Source organism: Prinia subflava, chromosome 15 (assembly GCF_021018805.1).
Source record: "Prinia subflava isolate CZ2003 ecotype Zambia chromosome 15, Cam_Psub_1.2, whole genome shotgun sequence".
Taxonomy (NCBI): domain Eukaryota; kingdom Metazoa; phylum Chordata; class Aves; order Passeriformes; family Cisticolidae; genus Prinia; species Prinia subflava.
In genome coordinates, this window is record NC_086261.1 from 7,827,028 (window position 1) to 7,849,295 (window position 22,268).

The 22,268-nt window shown below is 48.0% G+C and overlaps 2 protein-coding genes across 2 annotated transcripts; one reads left to right on the top strand and one right to left on the bottom strand.

The window, feature by feature from the left end:
- Positions 1-344: 344 nt before the first annotated feature.
- On the bottom strand, positions 345-5,711 carry PEX11A (peroxisomal biogenesis factor 11 alpha). The gene is made up of 3 exons (XM_063412487.1): positions 5,565-5,711; positions 4,943-5,058; positions 345-3,425 (listed from the first exon to the last, which is right to left on the bottom strand). Exons 1-3 carry the CDS (start codon positions 5,618-5,620, stop codon positions 2,863-2,865), a joined length of 735 nt encoding a protein of 244 aa, XP_063268557.1. The 5' UTR covers positions 5,621-5,711; the 3' UTR covers positions 345-2,862.
- A 99-nt stretch (positions 5,712-5,810) lies between these two features.
- WDR93 (WD repeat domain 93) lies at positions 5,811-17,393 on the top strand. Its single transcript, XM_063412488.1, has 16 exons — positions 5,811-5,941; positions 6,398-6,700; positions 7,440-7,635; positions 8,258-8,322; positions 8,569-8,647; positions 9,477-9,598; positions 11,177-11,264; positions 11,835-12,012; positions 12,212-12,279; positions 12,764-12,874; positions 13,196-13,327; positions 13,822-14,032; positions 14,700-14,760; positions 15,589-15,745; positions 15,872-16,073; positions 17,137-17,393. The coding sequence occupies exons 2-16, from the start codon at positions 6,446-6,448 to the stop codon at positions 17,246-17,248; spliced, it is 2,037 nt and encodes a 678-aa protein (XP_063268558.1). The 5' UTR covers positions 5,811-5,941; positions 6,398-6,445; the 3' UTR covers positions 17,249-17,393.
- The last annotated feature ends 4,875 nt before the right edge of the window (positions 17,394-22,268 follow it).

Sequence of the window (22,268 nt, forward strand, 5' to 3'; positions counted from 1 at the left end):
GCAGGTGCCCCTGTCCCTTTCACCCAGCTGTGCCTACACTGCCCATGAGGCTCCAGCCCTCACTGCTGATGGCAATTCCCAAAACACCACCTTGTTTCAGAGCATTCTAAGGATGCACATGAGCCTGATACTCATGTATTTCTTAATGTTTTTGCAGCTGACATTGTGATTCTAAATTAGCTGGATGAATCTGGCTGCCAATTGGCTACTGCAAAAGAAAAGCTCTAGAACCCAACCACAGGCAAAGTCTCTTTAAAAAGAGTGTCACACTTCATAAAATTCAGAGTTAGGACGAATCCCCCCTCCTTCAGCATCTCTTTACACCACCTTCCAAGTTATACACGTTGTCACATTCATCACACTTTATTGTTTATATTCAAACATCTTTTCTTATTCCAACTGATGCATTAGAAACAGATACAAAAAAAGGCACTAGAAGGATTTTCTCAATATGATCACAAGCCTATGGCTTCATTATGTTAAGGTACCTTAAATCACAAGCCTCCAGCTGGGGAGCAGAAGGCAAATATTAGTGCTTAACATCCAGTAAACAGAGGTGCTCCTGTGTGTTCCAGCCTACATCATGGAGAATGGACAGGTACAGCTGAGACAGGCTGACAACTCACCCCCCATTTCCCTCAATAAGGCTGTATGTGCTAATCCACACCAGGAGAATCATCAAAGCCTGGCTCAGGGCTTTGCACAGTGTTTGCCTGCAGGGCACAGGGAGGTGGAGATTGGGCTGCACCACTGTATCAATGCCTTTCCCTGAAAAGTGTAAGAGAGAAAGAGAAAGCAGTTGGCAAACCAGTGAAAGTATTTTGTGAACTATTTTGCATCTGAGCGCTCCCCTGAATGGGATTGGAAACACAGTTTTAGCAATAAGATGGAATTCTGTAGACAAAAGCTGGTTGAACCACTGGCAGATGATAAAGACTCCTCTTACTTTCTTCCAGGGGTTGCTACACACTGGGATAATGATCAACTTTGACTAACATAGGGATGGATTCCACATTGCCAGGAGGTGAAAGACAAATGCAGAAAGAAACAAAACAAAAAAAAAAATCCATTGTCATAAAGGAGAGCAAGCCTAGAATATAGCCTATAATATATATCCCATACACAATGCTCCATTTTGGCCTGAACTTCCAGAATGCTCTTTTAGTGTCACTCAATTCCATATTAAAAAGAAGAGCTGCTGAAGGCCATTTCAGGTCTTCAAACACATTTAACTACCCTGCCCAGCAACCTCTTTCTTTTCTAACACTTCATGAGCAAGCTATCACTTCATATTCAAACTGGAAGTAATTCCGAGCCCAACCACAACTTCAGGTAAACTGGAGCACTGCCTCACCTGCCTATTTAATTCCACATTCTTTGCCTTTTAATAAAGGAGACCCGCACCTTTTAATTTTCTGGTTTTAGATAACATCAGAAGTAATAATAGAGCACCATGGTCCAGGTTAGTCTGTTCACATCTCCTTAACAGATTAAACAAGGACTTCTTATACCAGGAAGCAGCAGAACACACAGGCCTAACTCTGATGAAGAAAAAGTGAAATTTATCTCCTATATAATGTGCAATTTTGTCTCAGATGGTGTCACACTGGTACTCTGCAAAGTCAGGAGCAGCAAAATCTGCATGCCATGCTAGACAGCTGGACACAGCATTTCTCTTTCAACCCAGTTACCCTGCCAGCCATCACTGCCAGTGAGGTCAGTGATGAACAATAACACATTTGCAGGGCAAACATGAGGCATTTTCAAATGGCTGAACCCATTCAGCCAGTGAGGGAACACGCAAGCAATCATGTGATCATGAAGAGGGAGGATAGGGAGCACCAGATAGGAAAGCCTAAACCATGAATGCCCAAATCCAGAAAAAAGCTTTCTTCTCACACGGGATTCTGATGTTATCGTGACCAGTTCCATTCTCTTCCCTCCTGGAGCTTACACAACTAGAATCACATCCTTGCAGTTTTTCTGACTCAACAAGGTCTGAGCCAGGCTTTTCTCCTTAACTGCACGTTCCAAACTCCTTATTATACTGGAGTATTTAATGTAAAATTAAAAGAGAAAAACAAGCTCCTTTTCACAATATCATTTATGGAAAATAGTTGTGCTTGCAATTACAGGGGTTTGGGAGTTAATGTGCTGTCCTGCACTAAGCCTTCAGCTGTGGCCTGCTGCAGCAGTCAGTCACTGGCCAACAGTCCTTGGCTCACAGTATCAAAGGAAACAAAGAAAGTGCTGATTTCTTGGGACAGGAGTTGGCAGGCACTGGACTGCAGCTCCAGCATCACCAGTGCACACACCACAGAGACCATTTCCAAGTACCATCACAGTGCACTCAGTGCCAGCAGGACACAGGATCCACCAACCCAAACCCATCAGAACACTCACCCCTGACTTCAGGCAGTTCTAACTGCAGCTCCTAATCTGCCTTAGCCCACTCTAGACAATCTGACAGTAGGGACCTTGGATTAGTGAAACTTTCCACTGTAAACATGATTAGTATACTCATGAGTCATATACTTATTGCTGTTGCCTATGCAGCTATTTCACAACCCTGTATTAAAATAAAGGAATATTTTCTTATCTAGCAGCCAAGTTCCAAGTCCTCTTTCTGTTTGTGAGCTATTACTCAGCCTTTTCCTCTCTCCACTCCATCAGGGAGTGTGTCATGGCACCAAACTCATCTTCAAAGGCACAGGGAAGGAAAAAGGGCAGAATACACTTATTCAGAGGACAAAATTAATCTTGAGGTAAATTTAAGACATGTTCATTCAAAAGTGCCACATGAAGATAAAAATCTATCAGAGGATCAAAGATGAAGCCTTATACTATGCAGCTCCTTTTATGTCACTGTTTGAGCTTCAGATGTGGGCTTGCTAACGTGAGGATCCCCACCAGGGAGGAGAGGAGGCCGCAGAAACCAATCACTCCTGGGCTGGTCTTGTAGATTCCCAGCGTATCCAAAGGGCCTGGGAGATCAGAGAGGTTCTTCACCAAGTCCAGCAGCAAAGGAGGATTCCTTTTCAGGATCTGAAAGAGCTGGCAGAGAAAACTGTGCAAACCATCACTTTTCACACAGTTTAGCTCCTTGCCGCGTTCCTGCCAGAGGGAATTCTTTGTCTGTTCTTCCAGCGCAGCTTGCTCCAGCCTCCAGGAGATCTCATACCAGTCCCTGGCCAGGTTCATCAGGAGGGAGCAGTAGTAGCACTTGGTGGCCCAGCTGTGCCACTTGGGTTTGTCGATGTTTGGCCGCAGCCCGACGCTCCTCAGCCACAGCACGGCATCGCACGCGAAGTACAGGGCCCGGCTCAGGTGGGAGGCTGTGAGGCACAGCCGGGGAACCACGTCTGGCAGCTCTGCACTTCTCCTGGCTGCCACCAAGGCGTGCACCGTGTTGCCCAGTCTGAACACTGCAAGAAACCCCACAAAGGTTAGCACGGCCCGGCCTCATGTGCAGTGTGGCCTGCCACCGCCCGCGTGTGCTTTTACAAAACCTGGAGGGCTTTGGGCATTTGTACGCTTAACTCGTCCTAGAATTAGTGAGGAAAGGGGTGTAAACATCTCAATTCTATGTATAACATCATCACCCCAGGGCCTACACACGTGTTTTGTCATCAGCCAGGACTTGCAGCCTCTCTTGCTGCTCCGTTCTTGCACCCTCTGTACCACTATCACCCTCGGCTCTGCAGGAGTCAGTGCAGCAAATAAAGAACACAAACACAGCCTCTCATTTCAGCTGCACGTTTCACTGGACTTCACCTCACTTTGTGGACAGATATTACTGCATTAATCCTATGGCAACCACGAGATACCAGTTTCCTATGTGCCTGTGAAAGGCAGTGATTCACCTGCTGAGCACAGAGACCAAAGTCCCTCCTCAGCCGTGAATCTGTTAGAGGGACATTAGCTCCCTGCAAACTGTGTGGAACAGTGCATTCCATTTCAAGCTACAACATATGGCAAACCTGATTTCACCCACTGCACTGTTTGGATTTTGGCCCCTGAATGTTAACAATATTATTCAAAACACTTTTATTATTCAAAACCCTGATACCTTGTCACAGTGACAGATGTTGACAGCACCCGAGCCTGGAGGAACTACGAGAGCCCTGAATTTAGGCCTGATGTCTATTAGTGATTTATTTAGCAGAATCATGAGAATGATGGCTATGCTGATAAACCAATTGGCCTCCCCACTAGAAATTACCATACGCCGAAGCTAATGTTATAATAAACAAATCCATGGCAATAGGATAGACTAGAATATTTGTCTAGTATGTTGCAGTTGTTCCAAGATTGAGCAATTGACAAGTGGGTGGAACACCAAGCTGAAAACAAGTGATACACACATAGGAACAATGTAACCATCGTGGATGCAACCGTGACACAGAATGGAGTGATGCAAATGGTCAGGCTGTGCAAGAAGCATGGAAAGGTATGCGATTTAGTAGGGTGCAAATGCTAAAGAAAATGAACGTGTTAAGTAAGATATAAAAGCTATTTTGAAGGATGATCCTTCAGAGGTGATTTTGTGGGCCGATAGTTTTTTAACACTGGGCTGTCTCAACCCATCAGCTGGAAGGACAAATGAGCACACAGTGAGCCAGCCTTGCCTCACAACCCTGATCTGTCCTTGAACAGAGGCAACAGTTTGGCCTCTACAGGAGCAGCTGGTAGCTTACTCCTCTCATCCTTCCAGCAGTAATTCTGATTGTCTAACTGGACAGGAAGCTGAGGAAGTAAAAGAGGTCTATTTGGCCCTACCTAGCCTGGCAAGCCATGGCAGGCATAAGGTCTATTGACAGTTTTGTCAATATACTAAAAGAGGTTTTGTGGCTCAGGTAGGTAAACTACAGGAAAGGCCAGGAGCTGTTTTATGGAGGAGCAAGTGAAGAAGGTCTGACTCCTCTAGACCCTTGGTACTTACTTTTCCGGCCAGAGCTCATGCTAGATTCCAACTGCTTGAGTTTCATTACCAGCTTCTTTTTATCGGCTTTATTCTCTATTAAATAGCTAAGCAACATGCATGTATACTGAGTGGCTCTGGAAGGGAAAAAACGAGGAGAGGGGGGCACAGGTGAGACACAGACATTCACAGGATGGCAGCAGCAGGACAGGTTTATTTCACAGAATCAGAATTGCTGGGTTGGAAGGAGATCATGCAACACTGTCAAGGGAGAATCAGCTGGAGTGGGTGACACAGGAACTTGTCCCAGGTGGGTTTGGAATGTCTCCAGAGAGGGACACTCCAGGACCTCCCTGGGCAGCTGTTCCACCCGCACTGTAAAGAAGTTCTTCCTCGTGCTGAGGTGAAACTTCTTGTGTTTTAGTTTACGGCCACGGCTCCTCGTCCTGTCGCTGGGTGCCATGGGAGGTTGCCCGGCACCGTGCTCCGACAGCCGCCTCGGGAGGGGAAGGTGCCCCTGGCCCGCGGCGGGGCCCGGGGCCGGGACGGGCCCGCGGCGGGGACGGGGACGGGCGCGGGGCCGCCGGCGGACCCTGGGTCCGTGCTGGGGGCTCCCGGGGAGGACGCCTGCCCCCACACTCACCGGAAGAGCTGGTCGCGGCCCTGGCAGCGGTTGGTGAAGTCCACGAAGCCCTCCATGGCTCGGCGGCACTGCGGGAGCAGCGCAGGGGCCGCGGCCGCTCCGCCCCGCTGCGCTCGGGCCCCGCCCCGTCGCGGAACGCTCCGCTGCTCTCCGCGTTTCCAGCCGGGCCACTGCACCAGGGTGCCGTTACCACGGCAACTGTCAACAACGGAGCCGCGGCGGTGTCACCCTTAAAGGCTTCCCCCGCCCGGGAGCCACCGGTGACCCGCGGCGGATCCTCCCGGGAGAGCCGGAGGAGCCCGGCCCGGCCCCTCGGCCCCTCGACCCCCGGCCCCGCTCCGAGGTCAGGCCGCTGTGAGCACGGCTCTGCCGCAGAGGTGAAGCTCAAACCCCCCCGGTGTCTTGGAAATGAAGTATAAAACTTCCAGTGGGAACACCTGCTCTCAAAGTTAATCGTTGGGATTCTGCCCAGGTCGAATAAGTCCATTAATGAAGAAGCTAGTATTTTTGAATGCTTTGTCATAATTGAATGAATAAATTAATTTATTCATTCAGAAATGAATTTTGTCATAATTCTTACAAGGTCGTGACAAAGTTTTCGGGCTCTCTTTACCTGTGGGCAGCCTGCAGGTCCCTGTTTAGCTGAGATCCCCAGAGCAGGACAAAACCCCCGGGAAACAGAGGCAGTGCAAGGAGAAATGGTCTGTACAGAACAGGGTTGCTCTGGCTATCAGTACTGAAACGAACCCCCCCCTTAGACATCATTAATCATCTTCTCCCCCATTACCTCATGAAAGAAGGTATTGAAGGACTCTTCATTCTTGTGCATCCAGGGTGATTCCTGCATCCGCGGTGCGTTTTGCATCTGGAAGGGGAGAACCATGGCACTGAATACTCGGAAGCATCCCCTGGGGATTCCCCCACCATCTGAAAAGGACTGGCCAAAGGAAGAGGAGGAAGATTTCTTCCTTCTGGATCCTGATCGAAAGCGTGATGTGCTGCCGCAGATGATCGACAAACTGGTGATGCAGGTTTTTGAGAGTGCTATGGAAATCATTGGAAGAAGGGAGATGCTCCGAGAAGCACAAAAACTGGAGGTCCAGCCCAAAAAATGCTTTCCTACAGCTGAATTCCAGGTACAGAGCCTCTCCCAGCAGAGACAGTATTAACCACCACAGCAGATTTTGTCACACTTCTCTTCATGACCTTCCTCAGAATGCACCACCATCTCACTGGTTCAGTTTAAAAGGCTGCAGTTTTTAAGCTTGTCTGACAGGTTCTTCTTCCCACTCAGCTATCACACCTCTCTGAGAAGAGAGAAGCAGGTATTAAACACTAAATTCACCTTCTGCTTCCCAGGCTGGCTCCACCCTTGTTTGCTGGGGAGAAGGTAATTAGTCAGTAGCACACAAGTGGGCAAGCTCAGCTCTGTGTTGTGGTGAATACTCCAGTGGGAGCACTGTGAGCAGAATGACAATGCTGCCTTCCCCATTATTATGTGGGGGTGTCCAGGAGGATACTCTGCTGTCTGCTGGTGTTCTGTGATTGCCTGGAGGACTTCCACATCCCATCACAGCTCTGCACTGGAATGGAAGGGCTGAATGCTCCTGAGTTCTTGGCCTTTAAACCCTTTTCTGTTTGTGGGAAGGGGAAAGGTGGGAGAAAACTTTCTCATTCCTAACACAGACCAACCTCTGTGAAAGAGATGAGAGACCCTTCCCTGCTCTTATGGGGAAAGAATGTGTCAAAATGTTTCCCTTGTAAAAGGAATCAGCATTTTCTGGTGAAAAGGCCAGGAATATATCATTAGTATGGCTGATGTACCCTTCTGTGAGAAGGCAGTTGGGTACACTCACCTCTTCTCTTTTTTGGTAGGTAACTGAAAGAGCCAATTGCCTTGCAGTGTCTGGAAAATACATCTTTGTCGGTCTGTCCACGGGTCTGGCTGCCTTCAGCACCTGTGACTTCAAGGATGTCTGTGCTTGGGATGCAGCCAAGACAGAGATCTGTGCCATCCATGCCTCCGATTTGGGGAACGAGGGCCATGTCCTGCTTGCTGTGGATGAGATGGGTCAGTGGGACGTGGATTTCCTTGCTCTAGCTGGGGATTACCTGTGCTCCAGAGCTGAACTGCTACAGAACACTGCTAGATCAGAAGGAACATTAGGGTGGCAGAGAAGTTTCCTAGAGAGCCCTGCAGAGAGGGTGTTGGACAGCTGACAGATTGATTGTTGGACAGCTAACAATTAGGGCCTTGTGATTAGCAGAGGGTGTGGGTTTGGTGGCCTTTCTGGCACAGCAGAGGCAGATGCTGAGGGTGAAGCACAGTGAAGTTTAGGAACATCTTGGGCTGGGCAGAAAGAACTATTGCTTGCTATGACCTCCTGCCTGTGACCTGTTCCTGCACCTGTCATAGTTTATTGGCTCATCTGACAGTTATCTGTGCTGGTGGTAGTAATTTTCTGACTGGCTTATCCATCTCTGTGCACAATCAAATGTTTACTGATGCTGGCATAAGGAAGCCAGCAAAAATTTGGTGCTGATAACAGTGGGATATTGTCCCTTGGGCCCAGAAAGAAATGTAATCCTGTTCATTCTCCTGCACATGTTGTAACAGCTGTCTCCCAAGAGCATGGCTAACATTAATTCACTTTTCTCTCCCTCCTTCGGCTACTTCTGTGTTTCTATTTCAGGGCTTGCCTGGCTCTTCTGCTTTCACAAGAAAAGCTTCCTGCTCGTGAAAATCCTGAATGAAGTGGTGAGTACTGAGCTAATTCCATGGACACTGGGCACAGGCTGGGAACTAATCAATCATGAGGAGTACCAGTTGCCCTCAGAAATTTATTCATAGGCAGTAGTGCTCCAAGACTGCTGCCCAATATTTAATTTTGTTCTTCCAACAATCTGCCTGGCCTTCAGCCTGTTGAGAACTGGGCTGTGTGAGGCCAGGGAGCTCTCTGAATCAGTGATCTTGCTTTGATGCCAGCCTGTATCTCCTTGGCAGGAGGACATCAGCCAGAGAAGCCCTTGTGTGGAGGTGGTGCTGTCCCGAGGAGGTGATTATGCAGGAATCCTGCTGCAAGGCAAGTGCAGGCACATGCTGTGCTTGGAGACTCTTGTGTTCTGACAGACGGGCAGCAGCAATGTTTTTGGAATGCTGCAAGTGGTCTGGGTGCACAGGGATCCTGTTTTAATCCTCCCAGCTCCTCCTCTGGTGGTAAGAGCAGCCCCTGGCACTCCCTGTCCCTTCCAAAGCAATGTGGATCAGGACTGATCCCAAAGCTGTCTGGAACTGGCCAGTGCAGTCCCCAGCTCCCAGGAGGCTCAGAAAAGCAGGTTTCCCTCTCTCCAGAAGTACCAAACTCAGTTCTTCCTCTGGTTTGCTATGGCCCACTTTTACACTGGAAACATGTAGACCTGAAGAGTTTTCTCTGCAGATATAGGCCAGAGAGCATGGAGGACCTCTAAAAACACTACAAGAAACTCCTTGTTACAACATTTCTTCTGTTTCATGGCAGCTGAATCCATGATGGGCAGGTTTTCTGGACCTATGTTTGGTGGAATCTGCCTGGACACATGCTGAGAATGAGACATGTAGCAGAGAACTAATATGAGACCATATCTCACTTTCTACTCTACTACTCAGAGGCTACAAGTCAGGTTTTTACTGAGTGGAATTCCTTTGGTGGATGTGGGACCTTGAGGAGTTGAGCTGGAGGCTGAGATGTCAGTCTCAATCAAGCATGTCAAGCATTTAAGTGGAATGAGAGGTGGGCTGTATGGAGTTCACAGGTATTTTATATTTCAAAAAATACACAAATCTTTTTATAAGGATAAAAGATAACAGAGACTGCTTGCCTGACAGACCTTTCCTCCTCATTTCCAATTGCTTAACGTGGTTTCCCAATGCAGACAGCACAAAAGCTTGGCTGGAGATCTACCAAGTGCCTAAGGAATCCTGGCTGACAGAGATGGAAAAGAATGCAGGAGCTGCAGAAGAGCTGGCTTGCAGTGAGAGGAGGTCAAGCAACAAGGTACAAAACAGTCCCACCTCCCTCTGTGCTATTTTTTTCTTACACCTTTTTGCCCACAGGTCTGCCCCCAAGCCTTGCTGCTGCAGACAGTGACAGCAAGACACAGCCTGAGCACTCCTGCTGGCCCAGGGGGATGGACTGTATGTGTGTCTGCAGCTGCTGCAGCCGCCCATCCCACGTTTCATAAGGCCTTTGTGCTATTGGGACGTGTTTACTCTCCCAAGACAGGCTTTCCAAAGAGATTCCCCTGGTCCCAGGGTTAATGTTCCTGCTGCCCCTCCCTGAAACTGGCAGCTCATTTCTCAGCAGTATTGCTCCATCTGAGAGGGCCCTGTGTAAGGGCATTCCCACAGGGCTTCTCCCTGGTGTTACTGGGGGAAGGTGAAGAGGAATGGGAATCAGGCAGGATGCCTCTGTCTGGGAGTCTGGCCCTGAAGCAGGGTTTGTGTTTTAGATGACACACAAGAGGAGCCTGGTGGGGTCACAGCCTCACCCACCTGAGCAGGGCAGAGTCTCTGTCTATGTGCACTTCTTTGGCAGAAAACTGAAGAGCTGCATGGAGACAGCTCTGCAGAGATGGTCACTGGCCTCAGTGACTGTCCTGAGCTGTCATGGAGAATTTTAAATGCTGAGTTAGTGCTTTACCCTCCCCTTTATCACTTTCACCCTGCTGGATTTCACCTCAGCACACACACACCTCCTGCCCAGCACCTGGAACTAGCCCTTGTGACAGCAGCCTCCTAACTCTTTCCTCTTCCTTCAGCAAAGACTTTCCTGGACATTTATGAGGAACTGCTTCTCAGCCTTGTCCTCAGGGCACCCTGCTCAACTCAGTGAAGCCAAAAACAAACACTCAACACTCTTTTTGCTGATTCTATGCAAACTATCCAAATTCCTGCCCCTTCCTTCTCAGACGTGGCTGATTATTAAGCCAGACCTTTTCTGTTAACCCAGTATCAATGTGTGTGGGGTGGTGGTGGGCACACACCAGTATTGGGCCCCTGTTACAATTTTCTGTTCTCAGCCAAGCATATAACCTCCGGTCCTGGACTCCTGAGAAATAAAATCTGGTTCTTGCTTTTAGGAGACCCTCTCCAACCTTTAGTCCTGCTCTGCCTTTTTTTTTTCCTTTTTTCCTTTTTCCCTTTTTCCCTTTTTCCCTTTTTCCCTTTTTCCCTTTTTCCCTTTTTCCCTTTTTCCCTTTTTCCCTTTTTCCCTTTTTTCCTTTTTTCCTTTTTTCTTCTTCTTCTTATTTTCCCCCTTTATTTTCTGAGCATTGCTGTGACTCACACAGGCCTGTGCTGCAACAGGAATAACTGAGAGATGGCACAAAGACAGGAGTCTGGGCAGGACATTCTTGTAATGTAGTTGAGAAAGTAATTATGCCCTCAAGCTTCTGTGTTTTGGCCTGAGGAATGAGCCCAAACTCAGTATCTCACAGATAGTACTAGCCAAACTTTGCACACACAAAGAAGTTTTTCCTAAATTCTTTAGGAAGCATTTGATTCCCATGAACAGGTGAAAACTCATCAGTGTAGCACTCAACACAGTTTTCAGGTGGGCACTTTTCTGTTGCAGGAGCGTCCTGTGTCTGCAATCCAATCTGATGTAGAGCTGGATCCCCCAGTGCTGCTGCTGACAGTGAGGCCACCCAAACCCATTACAGGTCAGGACTGAGTCTGTGTGTGCAGCCTGCAGCCTGTGTCAGATGGCAAAGGAATCAGGCTCCTACAAATACAGAACAGGTCAGAAAGTTTCAGTAACATGATCTCTGGTCCTTTCCTGACCTGTCTTTCTAGTTACATGCAATCCTGTAGTGGGAGTTGCTTCCTCCCAGACCATCTCACATGTCACCTTTGCCAGCACAAAATACTTTAGAGTGTCCCAGAGTGGGTGTCATACACCCTTGACTTCAGTGTCACTGGAGAGGGAGGAGGCTGCTTCCTAGATCTAGCAGCACCCCTAGTTCATCACTCTGAATCTTGGATTTATAGAAAAACCCAAAGGATGAGGAGGGGACAGACTTTCTGCTGGGAAAATCCCACAGAAAGGCAAGGTGAATGCCCTAATCCCTGCATTTAAATAATGGAAAATGGACTAGTGATGTGGAAAGTCCCACACAAGATAAAATATTGTCTTCTTCAAGACCATGCTGCCCCCAAATGCCTCCGTGGTGTTTGCTTCATGGTTTCTGCTTCTCCAGGGCTGTGCCTTTTCCCTTTGTGTTCCCATCCAGGCACTAGTTTTACAGGCCCTTTGGATGCCTTGAAGGCAGTGGATGATGGCAGCATGCTTGGCTTGGGGTACAACCACTTAATCAAGGATTCCCAGTGGGAGCTGCAGGAAGCAATCTTCCGTAGCACTTACCAGGAGTATCTGGAGGCTGAGGGTGTGATCGAGGAGGAGATCCCCAGGTGAGTGGGAGCAGCAACCAGGATTCAGTCCAGGGATCATCCACACAGGCACTGAGCTGTGTAGATGGGAGCCTCTGTCTTAGTTTTCCTTCTTTCATGCCAAGGCTTCAGGGCAGGGGGCTGAAGTGATTCCAGGTCTTTCCTAGTGCTGCCTATTTATCAAAGCCTTTCTTTTACATATATTTCTTCATTTTTTCAGATATGCTACCTTTCATTTCCTCCTTCCTAGCCAGATCCTGATGGGACCAGAAATGAAAGTACAGACAGGTAATCCAAATGGACAAAAAGCTGTTAATCTGTGAAGCACAGTTGTTACATGACATTGAGCTCCAGTGAGAGCTCAGTGGGTCTGGCTTGCATCCACTCTGTAAATTCTTTTTCCAAGGACATAAACTGGGGTAAAACTATCAGTTCTAAGATGTATAAGTCAGTTACTAGCAATAAAAGAACCCTTATCTTCATATTAAAAAAAAGACCAACTCTACAACCCCCCCCCGAAAAAAACCCAAATCAAAACAACCTCCCAAAAAACAAAAAAGGAGGGATATAGTCATGATTGAAAAACAAAAACCAAAAAACCTAAGCAAACAAAGGGAGAGGTTGTTCTGGTTTAGTTTCTGTGTGAGCAGAATTTCTATCAGGAGTGCCATGAAAGCTCTAATGAGAGCTTTCTAATGGTCTTTTGGTGTCCTAGATGGTTCCTTTCTTTGTCCCCAGACTTCTCTTTTTGTCATCCCCTTCTCTGTACCAGATATTCCAGTTGGCATCGGTGTGCATTGGGATGGAAACCACAATTTCTGCATGTACTTACTTAACCATTCACTCAAGGAGAAAGCAGCTGAGAAAGCAGCTAAGAAAGCAGGTAAGAAAGTTTTGCTTTCTCTAGCAGAGCGCTTTGTGGAGAGTGGGAGTGTTCTGTGGCCAGGGGCTGTCACTCTGCCAAGTCTTCATGATTCAGGGAAATGAGGAATTGGGAGGAAACCTGAGTCATGTCTTGTGGGTTAGGCTGGCATTTGGATTGTGGGGCTCTGTGTTGCACAGACTGGCAATGTTTTTAGTGAAGCCACTCTGGCAGGAAGCTGCAGAATGGTGCATGCTTAATGGGGAAAATGGATGCTATTACTATGTGAAAGAATGCTCTGCACCTTCTTACAGTTGTCTCTCTTCATGCCATTCTGTTTAGATTCTGATGTGAAACCTGATGTTGTGTGGCCATGTGCATCTCCAATTGCATGCTCTGCTGTCAGTTCCTGCTCCAGGTATCTGGCACTGGCAGGTGAAGATGCAACAATAACTATTTGGGATAAACACCTAGGTGAGCTTGCCCTTTGGGACTGTGTATTGGGATCACTGTGGATAAATTGCACCTTTGCCTATGAGTTTGAGGCTCAGACTTAGTGTGAATAAAGGGCTGGTGGTGAGTTTACAAGGACATCTGAGAATAGTTTGGATTCAGCTGTCTATTGGATGCTTGGCCAGAAGTTGCCAGCACAGCATGACTGCCCTGGCTCCATCCAGGGCAATGCAGGGGCTGGAACTGCTGCAGCAAGGACTGATCAGTCTTGCCCCGAGGCTGTGAATCAATGACAGTCACTCCTTTGCCACTGCACTCTAAGGTCATTTTTGAGACTGTTGTGGCATCACAGTCAGGCTGCCATCAGTACTAGTGTCATCCTGCCATGATGCAGGGACTCTGCTGGCAGAAGAATCTTCTTCTGCCATCTGCTTGTTCTCCCTCTGAGAGCAGGCCACACTCCAAACTAAGCTTTGCTTGGATAAATTACCAGTTCCTTTTTTCTTCTTCCTCAGGATACCCAATGTCTGTGACTGCCATTCTAGAGGAACGTTTCATCCGTAGCATGCACTTTCTGTGTGACTCTGCAGCTGCCAGTGATGAGACACGTGGTGCAGATCCTGTCTATCCCATCATACAGCTTCTAGTGCTGTGTACAGACAGCTCTTTCTATTTGGTGAAAGCACCCAGGGCTGGGAAGCCCAGCATCACACTCCTGGCAGACAGGTGAGCAAGGCTCCAGCCAAAGAAGCCATAAATCCAACAGGATTTGGAGTCCAGTCCAACAGGGAGCCCCAGATTTCTGTGGAGTAGAGACCTTCCTGCTGTTTTCACCCAGATGGCTCTGCCATGCTGCTGTCAGCAGCAAGTGTGGTTTGGCTAGTGCTAAAATTCAATGGTTTGTCAGAATTACGGATATTTCTGGGTTCTTCTGTGCACCAGAACACAAACACTTCTAGCACAGCTCCAGGGATGATGTGGAATTATTTGTGTCTCTGCTGGGTACCCAGGGGAATTTTTTCTTTCCTCTTTGTCCTTAACAGAATACCATCCCCTAGAAGTCAGAATAAACATTTCTTGCCATCTTTCTATAATTTTTATGTTCACTTATCCCCTTGGTTTGAGGAGGAGGGAAGCTGCTGCTCTGAAGGCTCTGGGTTCATGCCTCCGTGGCAGGCAGGGACTTGTATGTGTAGTTCCTAGGCAGGTTTGCACAGGGATGGGCCTTGAGGGTTCCTGCCCAGGAGGGGACAGGCTTTGTCTCTATCAGGAAGGGGCCTGCCTGGGACTTTTTGCCAGCCAGCGTGCCACAAATTGCCACTGTCATTGTCACAGCCTGTCAGTACATGCCACGTACATGCAACAGCAGCATAAACCAGTGTCTCTTTTACAGGCCTGAAAATCCAAATCTCACTGTCAGTGCAGTGATGCCTGTCCTGGCCTTCCCCAGTGCAGTGAGTATTACTGCCAGTCTTAACAGCTGGGTGGGAACACATGTCCAGCTGTGCTGGGGTCTGGATTCCAGCAAGGACAGTAACTGGGTGCCTAGAAGATAACAGGCAGGGCAATCAGATATGGTTCTTGCCTCACACCCTTTCCCAGCCTCCAAATATTTTTGATGTGAAGACTTCCTGCACCAGTAACAGGTCTGTGTGTGGCTGGTAATGCTCAAAGGATTTCTCTTGATCTTACTCAGTATCCCCTTGCACTTGTGCCCTCTAACTGGCCACTGAGGAGACATGGACAGGTCTGTCTGGAAGGTGGGAGGGTTCAGCCGTGAAGCCTCAGGCATCAGGGTCAGATATGAGAGGGCATCAAGGGGAGTTACAAACACAAGTCCAGCCAGACCTTACAAGTGGCCTCAGAAACTTTGCAGGCATGGGGAGGAAAGGACTAAAAGTCACTCACCTAACTGCTATGCAGAAGGTTGGTTCTAGATAATTTCTGATGTGCCCTGTTGCCCTTTTTCAATCCCAATGTTCAGCATTTTCAATCCAAGTTCCCTGTAGGGCTGTTCTTCATCTTCATCATCAACCCACAAAATATGAGTCAGCTGTCCTTCCAATTCCTCATTTCCCTGAATCATGAAGACCTGGCAGAATGACAGCCACTGGTCACAGAACAGTTCCACTCCCCTTCATCTCTGTCACCCTAGGACTATGGGGCAGGCAAAGAAAACAGCATCATAGTTGGGGATGTGAAGTCCTGGATGTCATCTCATGTCCTTTACACAAAACGTTTTTTACTTCTTTTACATCTACATGTCAATTTTGCTGCTTCAGGTCCTGATCTTTTCCTGGGATGGCACAGTGTCCCTGATGAACACTGACACTTCACAGGCTGTTTACTGCTTCTGCACTCCACCTTCTCATGCTGTAGCACCCTCCTGGCAGCCAGTGTTCACCATGGATAGTGTGAACTGCTGCTTGCTGCTCCGAGGTGGGTGACACCTTGGGGTGGTCATAGATACACCATCACTGGCTGCATTCAGCTGTGCACTGATCCTTGACAGTTCTTGGTAGATGGCTCCTGATGCAGTAGCTCACTGCTCTTGTCTCTGTCTAGGAGATGAGCACCCTCAGGAAGATGATTCGGTCCAGGACAAAGTCACTCACAGCACCATCTTCCTTTTTGACTTCAACTCCTACCCACTGAAGGAGGCTTTCCCAAAGAAACCAGATTTGCCTCTCAAACCCTTGCAGGAACTGCAGTGGATTGAGAGATGTAACATTTTCTTACGTGATAAGTTTCGCTCTTTGCCTGAAAGGTAAGTGCAGCTGCATTATTGTAAGCTGTGGTGTTGCTGAGTTCATGCATGATCTCATCCTGGAGCTTCTGGGTTGTTCTGTGTGCTGAGATCTGTGTCTGAGTAAGGTTGGTGTTCAGGCAGCTGGATTCCTGACAGCCCCAGAACCCTTCCTCCTCTCCCTTCTGTCCTTCCTAGAGCAGCTTCAACTGTAAGTCAGGATGTAAATGCTAATGTATTTTTGTGCAACACAGTTTGTGCAAGCTTGTCAGGGATGTGACCCTCACGTGTCTGCATCTTCCGTTAGATCGCACAGCCAGGCAGAGCTGGGATCTCTTTGTACCTCTCTCGAGCCCTGCATTGCCGGGTTCATGTGATGTCCAAGTAGGTTTGTGTTGGAGGTTCCTTGGTTCGAGGATGGTGCATTGCGTGGATGCCGGCATTAGATGGCACTGTGATATCTCTTTTTGGGGTCCTTTGCCTTGCGTCCTGTTGGAAACCGGGAGCTAGATAGGTGTCAGTATTTTGTATCTTCTTTTCACTGTGCTTTATTTTTCCAGTTTGAAACGAAAGGGGTGGGTGCAGGTGAGATTTTATATCACATACGACCTGGTTGCCTTTCCTAATTCCTTGCCTCCAGGGTGAATGCTGTGGAGTTGTCTGGCTAGTTAAGTGCAGAAAAGTTCCATCCTATGCTACCAGCCAGCAGTTCTGTCCCTCCTTCTCAAAAAGCTGGAGAGGAGACCCTTGTCTGCCTTATACCAGAAAACTGGGGAGTCACCAGCTCCAGGGATGTCTTGCTCCCTGGGAACTGAGAGCTGAAGCCAGAGTGGTGCAAATACAACTGCAGTGAGACCTGTGTCTACAGAGACGTAGAGACAATAGAAATTTAGAGGTCCTTGGTGTCAGGAACTTGAGTATTGATTGGCATGAGGGAATCACCGAGGTTTTTTGGACACAGGAAGCAGAACTGCTTAATTGGTAGTGAGCCCCAGGGATCCTTGGGGGTGTTGTCTGAGCACTGGGGGAAAGTCAGGGACTGTTTTTGTTTTAACCACCCTTCCCTCCCTCCCCCCCTTTTTAGGCAGCAGGTACTGCTGGAAATGGAGGATCAGGAATACTGGGATTGTCTGCAGGCAAAAGCAGCTGTCATGGACAGTGAGAGAGAGAAAGTGAAGGCAGACAAGAAGCAGTAGCCAGCCTTGCATCCTGAGGGCCAGGCTCATGATCCAGCACTGACATTTTGATAGACACTATTACAATCATCTCTATCCCAGAGATCTTGGAGCATCAGTGCAATCTGTATGTTACAATAATACAGTGGACCTTAATAAAGCCTTTCCTCTGTTAAAAATCTTTTGCTCATCACTGGCATTTCATCAGACTGGTTTTCTGTCCTTGTGTTGCTGGAGCTCACCAGTGGGTCTCATTTTCTGCACCTACCCAGATGGGCAGCCATCAGCATCCTTGTGCTTAACCAGAAACCTGCTCCTTTCAAAGGGGCAGCAAATTGTTTGTGGAGGTGTCTTCCCTCAAAGCATAGCAGTGCTAAGCAGCAGTGACACTGCAGAGTGTGACAGGCCTGACAGAGGATGTTCTGCAGTTGTTTCTCTTGACTTCAAAGCAGACAGTTTTGGAATAAGACTGCTGAGGAATTGCAGCCTGGAGGGCCCATGAGAAAGCTTCAGTCTTTTTACAACTGATCATGCTTCCAGGATGACTGCCTAACCCACAAAGAATCTGACAAATCTCCCAGGAACTACTCCAGTCTGTGTGCATGGGGGACATTTTCTTCCCCCCAGGTCTCCCTTTAGTGCCTCCCACAAAGGCTCAGGAGAGCATCAATGCAGGATGCCAGGGATTCAGCATAGACTGTGCTGTGTAGGCTCTCCCATGCCAAGGTCCCATTTCAGTATTCCATAGCAACTTGTCTTGTTTTGGGCTGAGTTTTGATGCGGGCTCATCCTCTGGAAATAAAGTGAGCCATTCTGTTGTGGCGATAGGAAAAGGGAGAAGCATTCCATTTGTTTCACAGTCTCAGATGCCTGGCTTTGCTCTGTAGAAGGACAAGTTATTTGAATTGAACCTTCCTATGTGCTACCTTTGTGAAGGCTCTGAGGGCTGTAGTAAAAGCTTTTGTGCTGTCATTTTCCATCTGCCACAGATTACAGCTTCACAGCTCATCTGATTGTTACGGATATTGGGACTGGGCTGTGTGAGCTCTTGCCATCTGCCTCAGTGCAAAGGCAGGAGGGTGAGCCCAAACCACCCTCAGTGCCTGTTCAAACTGAGCTGCCTGGGTCAGCACTGAAGTGAACAAGGAGCAGTCCTTGATCCTTCCTTCTGTTCTTGCTGTGGTGGCCATAGAGTTTAATTATTTTGTTTCTATGGTACTTTCAGAAACAATAGACCTTCTGCCATAGCCAGGCATAGGGGATTACTCAGAGCAGAAATTCCTATTCCTACATTTCTTCCCATGCTGCAGAAAGCCAGAACAACTAATATGTGGCCCCTTGGAGAGCACTGAGTCTAGTTCTTGCTATTTGTGCAAATATAAAGGGCCTGGGGATCTGTGCCATTCATCCTACCCCATCTGCTTTGCATCCAGAAGAGGAGCAGGGCTTGCCTGGCATTAGAAGGGGCAGGACAGGATCTGCTGAACAGTTGAATGTACTGTGCATCCACCAGTTTGTGTGTTTTTCTCTCAAGATGTACTTGTTTGTTTGCAGTTAGAATTTGCTCTAAGATTCTAATCATGTGCTTGGCCAAGATAACCAGGAGCTGGCAGGCTCCACAGAGAAAGGAAAACAACAAGCAGCTGCAGGAGGCTGATGAAAAGCCTTTGTTTTAACTCATGATTTCAGCAGGGGACCATTTGTTCTTGCTTCTTCTAAGGATAAGAAAGAAGAAAAATTGGCATGATCAGTGTGTTGACATGTGTGTTGGTGATGGAGCTCTGTGCTCAGCTCCACAGCATGTTCTGGAGACAAACACAGGCACTTGATTGCTTGTTCAAAGACAATGCCCTTGGCAGCTATGCTTTCATTCCTGGTCACTCTGTAAGTCCTAGGCAGCTGTAGGTCTGTTCCAATTTCAGCTGTTCTGCTGCTGGAAACTATAGCAAGGCCTTGAGTAGTATCATATATATATGTATATATATCACCATCAAAAGATGAAACTCTGAATTCTGCCTGGGCCAACTCGTAGCTCAGTGCCAAGTTCAGTGGGATCAGAGGTGCTCAGAGTATAATAGGAGCAATTTGGCTCTGTATTTTAAAAATGTGAAATAAAGTTAAAATATCACTTGATTTGGATAGAGAAGGCTGTGAGGGAGGAAGAGGAGCTCAGATCCACAGAGAGGCGCTCGAGCAGCATCATTCCAGCAGAGACAGGTCCCTGCCCAGCCAGGCGGAGATGGTTTTTCTGTGCGAGAAGGAAGACGAGACTGTCGTTTAATCTCACTAAATTATCTGCTGTTCTCTGCAAGAAGCCAAATGTCATCTTATTTCTTTGCATACTTGCTTGTGCTGTGAAGGCAGAGGAAATCAGAGGCTGCTCTGATCTGATTCCCCCACTCCTGGGGCCAGCAAAAGTTGGGGCTGTTTGGATAAGCCAAGTCTGTGTCTGTGGTCCTCGGAAAGTGCTGTGTGGTCTGAACTCTACACCCCTTGTTGTCTGTGTTGCCAGTTTTAACACAACAATCCACATTTCCTGTAGTGTCTCACCACATAAACCTGAAGCCATCCTGAGGAGGAAGCTGCAAAGACCTCTGTGTCCTACCTGGGGGAAATAAAGTCCCTGCAAGACACTGTGGGACACGCCGTGGTGCCTGGGGCAGGACAGTCCCAGCAAGTGCTCGCTCAGTTTGCTCTGGAAGTAGCAAGGGAAGGTCAAGCTGCCTCCCCTGCATCACTAATTTATGTCTAGATATAGGTAGACCATGTACTGCATCCCATTCCTAATTTCTGAAATAGCTCTCGTTGTCCAAACTAGTGTTGCCTCATTACCCCTAATGCCAATTCCCTGTAGCAGGGTGCAGTTTCTCATCATGCTCTGAGTCCAGGCTATCACTGTTGGATTGTGCTGTTCAGCCAAGCCATGCAGATCAGTTCTTTTAATCTTCCCTAATGCAGTGTGCCAGGCATCTCAGTCTGGTTTAAGCTGGGGCTTCTGCAAAGCCTTTCACTGTGTCCCTGTTTCTATTCCTGTTTGATGGTGTCCCGTGTTTCTTGTACTGCTCTGTCTAGGACCTGGTACAATATTCGTGTGTGGTCTCACATGGGGAGCCAGGTTCTGCTGGCCTTGACACCAGATTTTGCAAGAGCAGGACAGTTGGCTGGGATGAGAAACAAGCCACGTTTTCGAGGCCAAGATACAGGATGAGGCTGGCTGAGCTCAGCTGAGGGTGCTCAAGAGATAAGAGATTTGCACAATGACGAGGGTGATGCTGTGTTTTGGCTCTTGTCCCGTGGATTTACAGGCACCCCATGCAGCTGAAGACAGACAGTGCTTGTACTCCGAGGAGCTCACAGCCTACACAAGGCAGGTGCTGGGCCTGGGATGTCGAGGAGCAGAGCTGTTGTACCCCAGGGGAGGATTTGTCCTCGCAGGAGCCAGGTCTTCACGTGGCACACCTCTGTGCAGGGCCACGTGCTGGCTCGGCCCCAGGAAGGTCCATGGTCTAAGAGAAGGGGAGGGAGAATGACTCATGTCACTGCAGGGCTGCAGATCAGACAGGAGGGAAATGTGCACTGTCTGGGTAGTGAATTGGCTGTGCTGCCAAGTTTGAAACACTTCCACTGCCTCGAGCTCATCAGACTGAGCAGCTCGTTTGGTTAAAGCTTCAGGTCAGCCTGCTCGGGCAAACAGCAGCATTTCTGCATGTGAAGGGCTGGATTGTTGGAGGGAGAGGGAATAAATTTGGGTTGTTGAGAGGGTGTTCACAGGAACAGGAGATCTGTAGGGGGAAAACAACAAGTCCTGCACTGAGCAATGAAGAAGATACGCTAATTAGGCAAGGAAGAGGAACCTGCTAGGCTGCAATCCTGACCTAACAACCAATTACAGGATAATATAGCACAGTAATACAGCATAAACACTAAGTAGAGGATGTTTCTGAATTGATTCTTTTTTGAAACGCAGCAATCATTTAAAAACATCTGGCATCCTAATTTTAAACTGCTCATCACGGACACCAGCACAGCCTGTGGTCAGTCACAGTTGTTAAACTACCTGTGCTGTTTGAATTTGCACTCTGTTTCTGATCTGAATAGGTCACTTTCCAACCTCCAGCTTGCCAGGTCTCTGGGAGATGGAAGAGCCCACCAGGAAAAGGTGTGGGTTTCATGGAGGGACTCAGAAGCAGATGTAGGGAGGCTAAACAGGCTGCAATGTCCATTAACATAATGACCTTAGCAGTGGGTTCAGTTAGAGGTGAGGGGAAATTTGCACTGGCTGTGGAGGCAGCATAAGTGTAGATTTCTGGGGAGTCATGCAGCATCCATGAGTGGAGAGACCTCTTCTGGCCAGGGAGATTCACTAGGACAGGGGGAACTCCTGAATTCCTTCTTGCCCAGATTCCCTGTGATTCTCAGTCTCTAGAAATTAAATAGACTGGGTTCCTGAAGTGTTTCCCACACATTCTGCATTTGGGTCCTTTCACTCTTTGAAGGCCATAACATATGGAAGGAAATGAGAAAAGCATTTCACACAATTCCTGGGACAGTGGAGAGGGGCACCAGGAGCGGGGATACAAACCAGGAAATATACTTGCAATTGTCCAAATGAGAATGGGATGTTCAGCTCCATCACTAGTAGCTTTTGCACTTTATGGATCTCCCCGTGACAGAGTCCTGGCAGAGACTGAGGCAGCCATGGTGGATGAGACAGGACTAAAGAGATCTGCCAGGCTGTACTTCCCTCCTGGTTCAATAACTTGTATCCCTCATGCTTCCCAGTAAGCAGGCAGTGCTTATTGTGGTTTTGTCATTTTTTTCTCCTGGTTCTGTCTCTGTGGAAGTTCATATTTTAGCAATTCATTTTCTTAAAATTATTTCTGCTAAAAGCATTACCAGAAGGTCCCTTGGCTCTGGCAAATGTTTGCAAGGGCTGAATTGTGTTGATCAGCATTGCAGACAAGCCCCCTTCCAGCAGATTAAATCAGAGTCAGTGCTGCTGAGTGGAGTAACAAGGGGAAAGGCAGCTACGAGTGATAAA

Coding starts and splice junctions, on each gene's coding strand:
- PEX11A (XM_063412487.1), bottom strand. CDS start 5,620: ATGGAGGGCTTCGTGGACTTCACCAACCGCTGCCAGGGCCGCGACCAG. Junction 5,059..5,564: donor GGCCGCGACCAGCTCTTCCG/GTGAGTGTGGGG, acceptor TTTCCCTTCCAG/AGCCACTCAGTATACATGCA. Junction 3,426..4,942: donor CATGAGCTCTGGCCGGAAAA/GTAAGTACCAAG, acceptor GGTTTCTTGCAG/TGTTCAGACTGGGCAACACG.
- WDR93 (XM_063412488.1), top strand. CDS start 6,446: ATGGCACTGAATACTCGGAAGCATCCCCTGGGGATTCCCCCACCATCT. Junction 12,013..12,211: donor ATCGAGGAGGAGATCCCCAG/GTGAGTGGGAGC, acceptor TCATTTTTTCAG/ATATGCTACCTTTCATTTCC. Junction 14,033..14,699: donor ATCACACTCCTGGCAGACAG/GTGAGCAAGGCT, acceptor TCTCTTTTACAG/GCCTGAAAATCCAAATCTCA.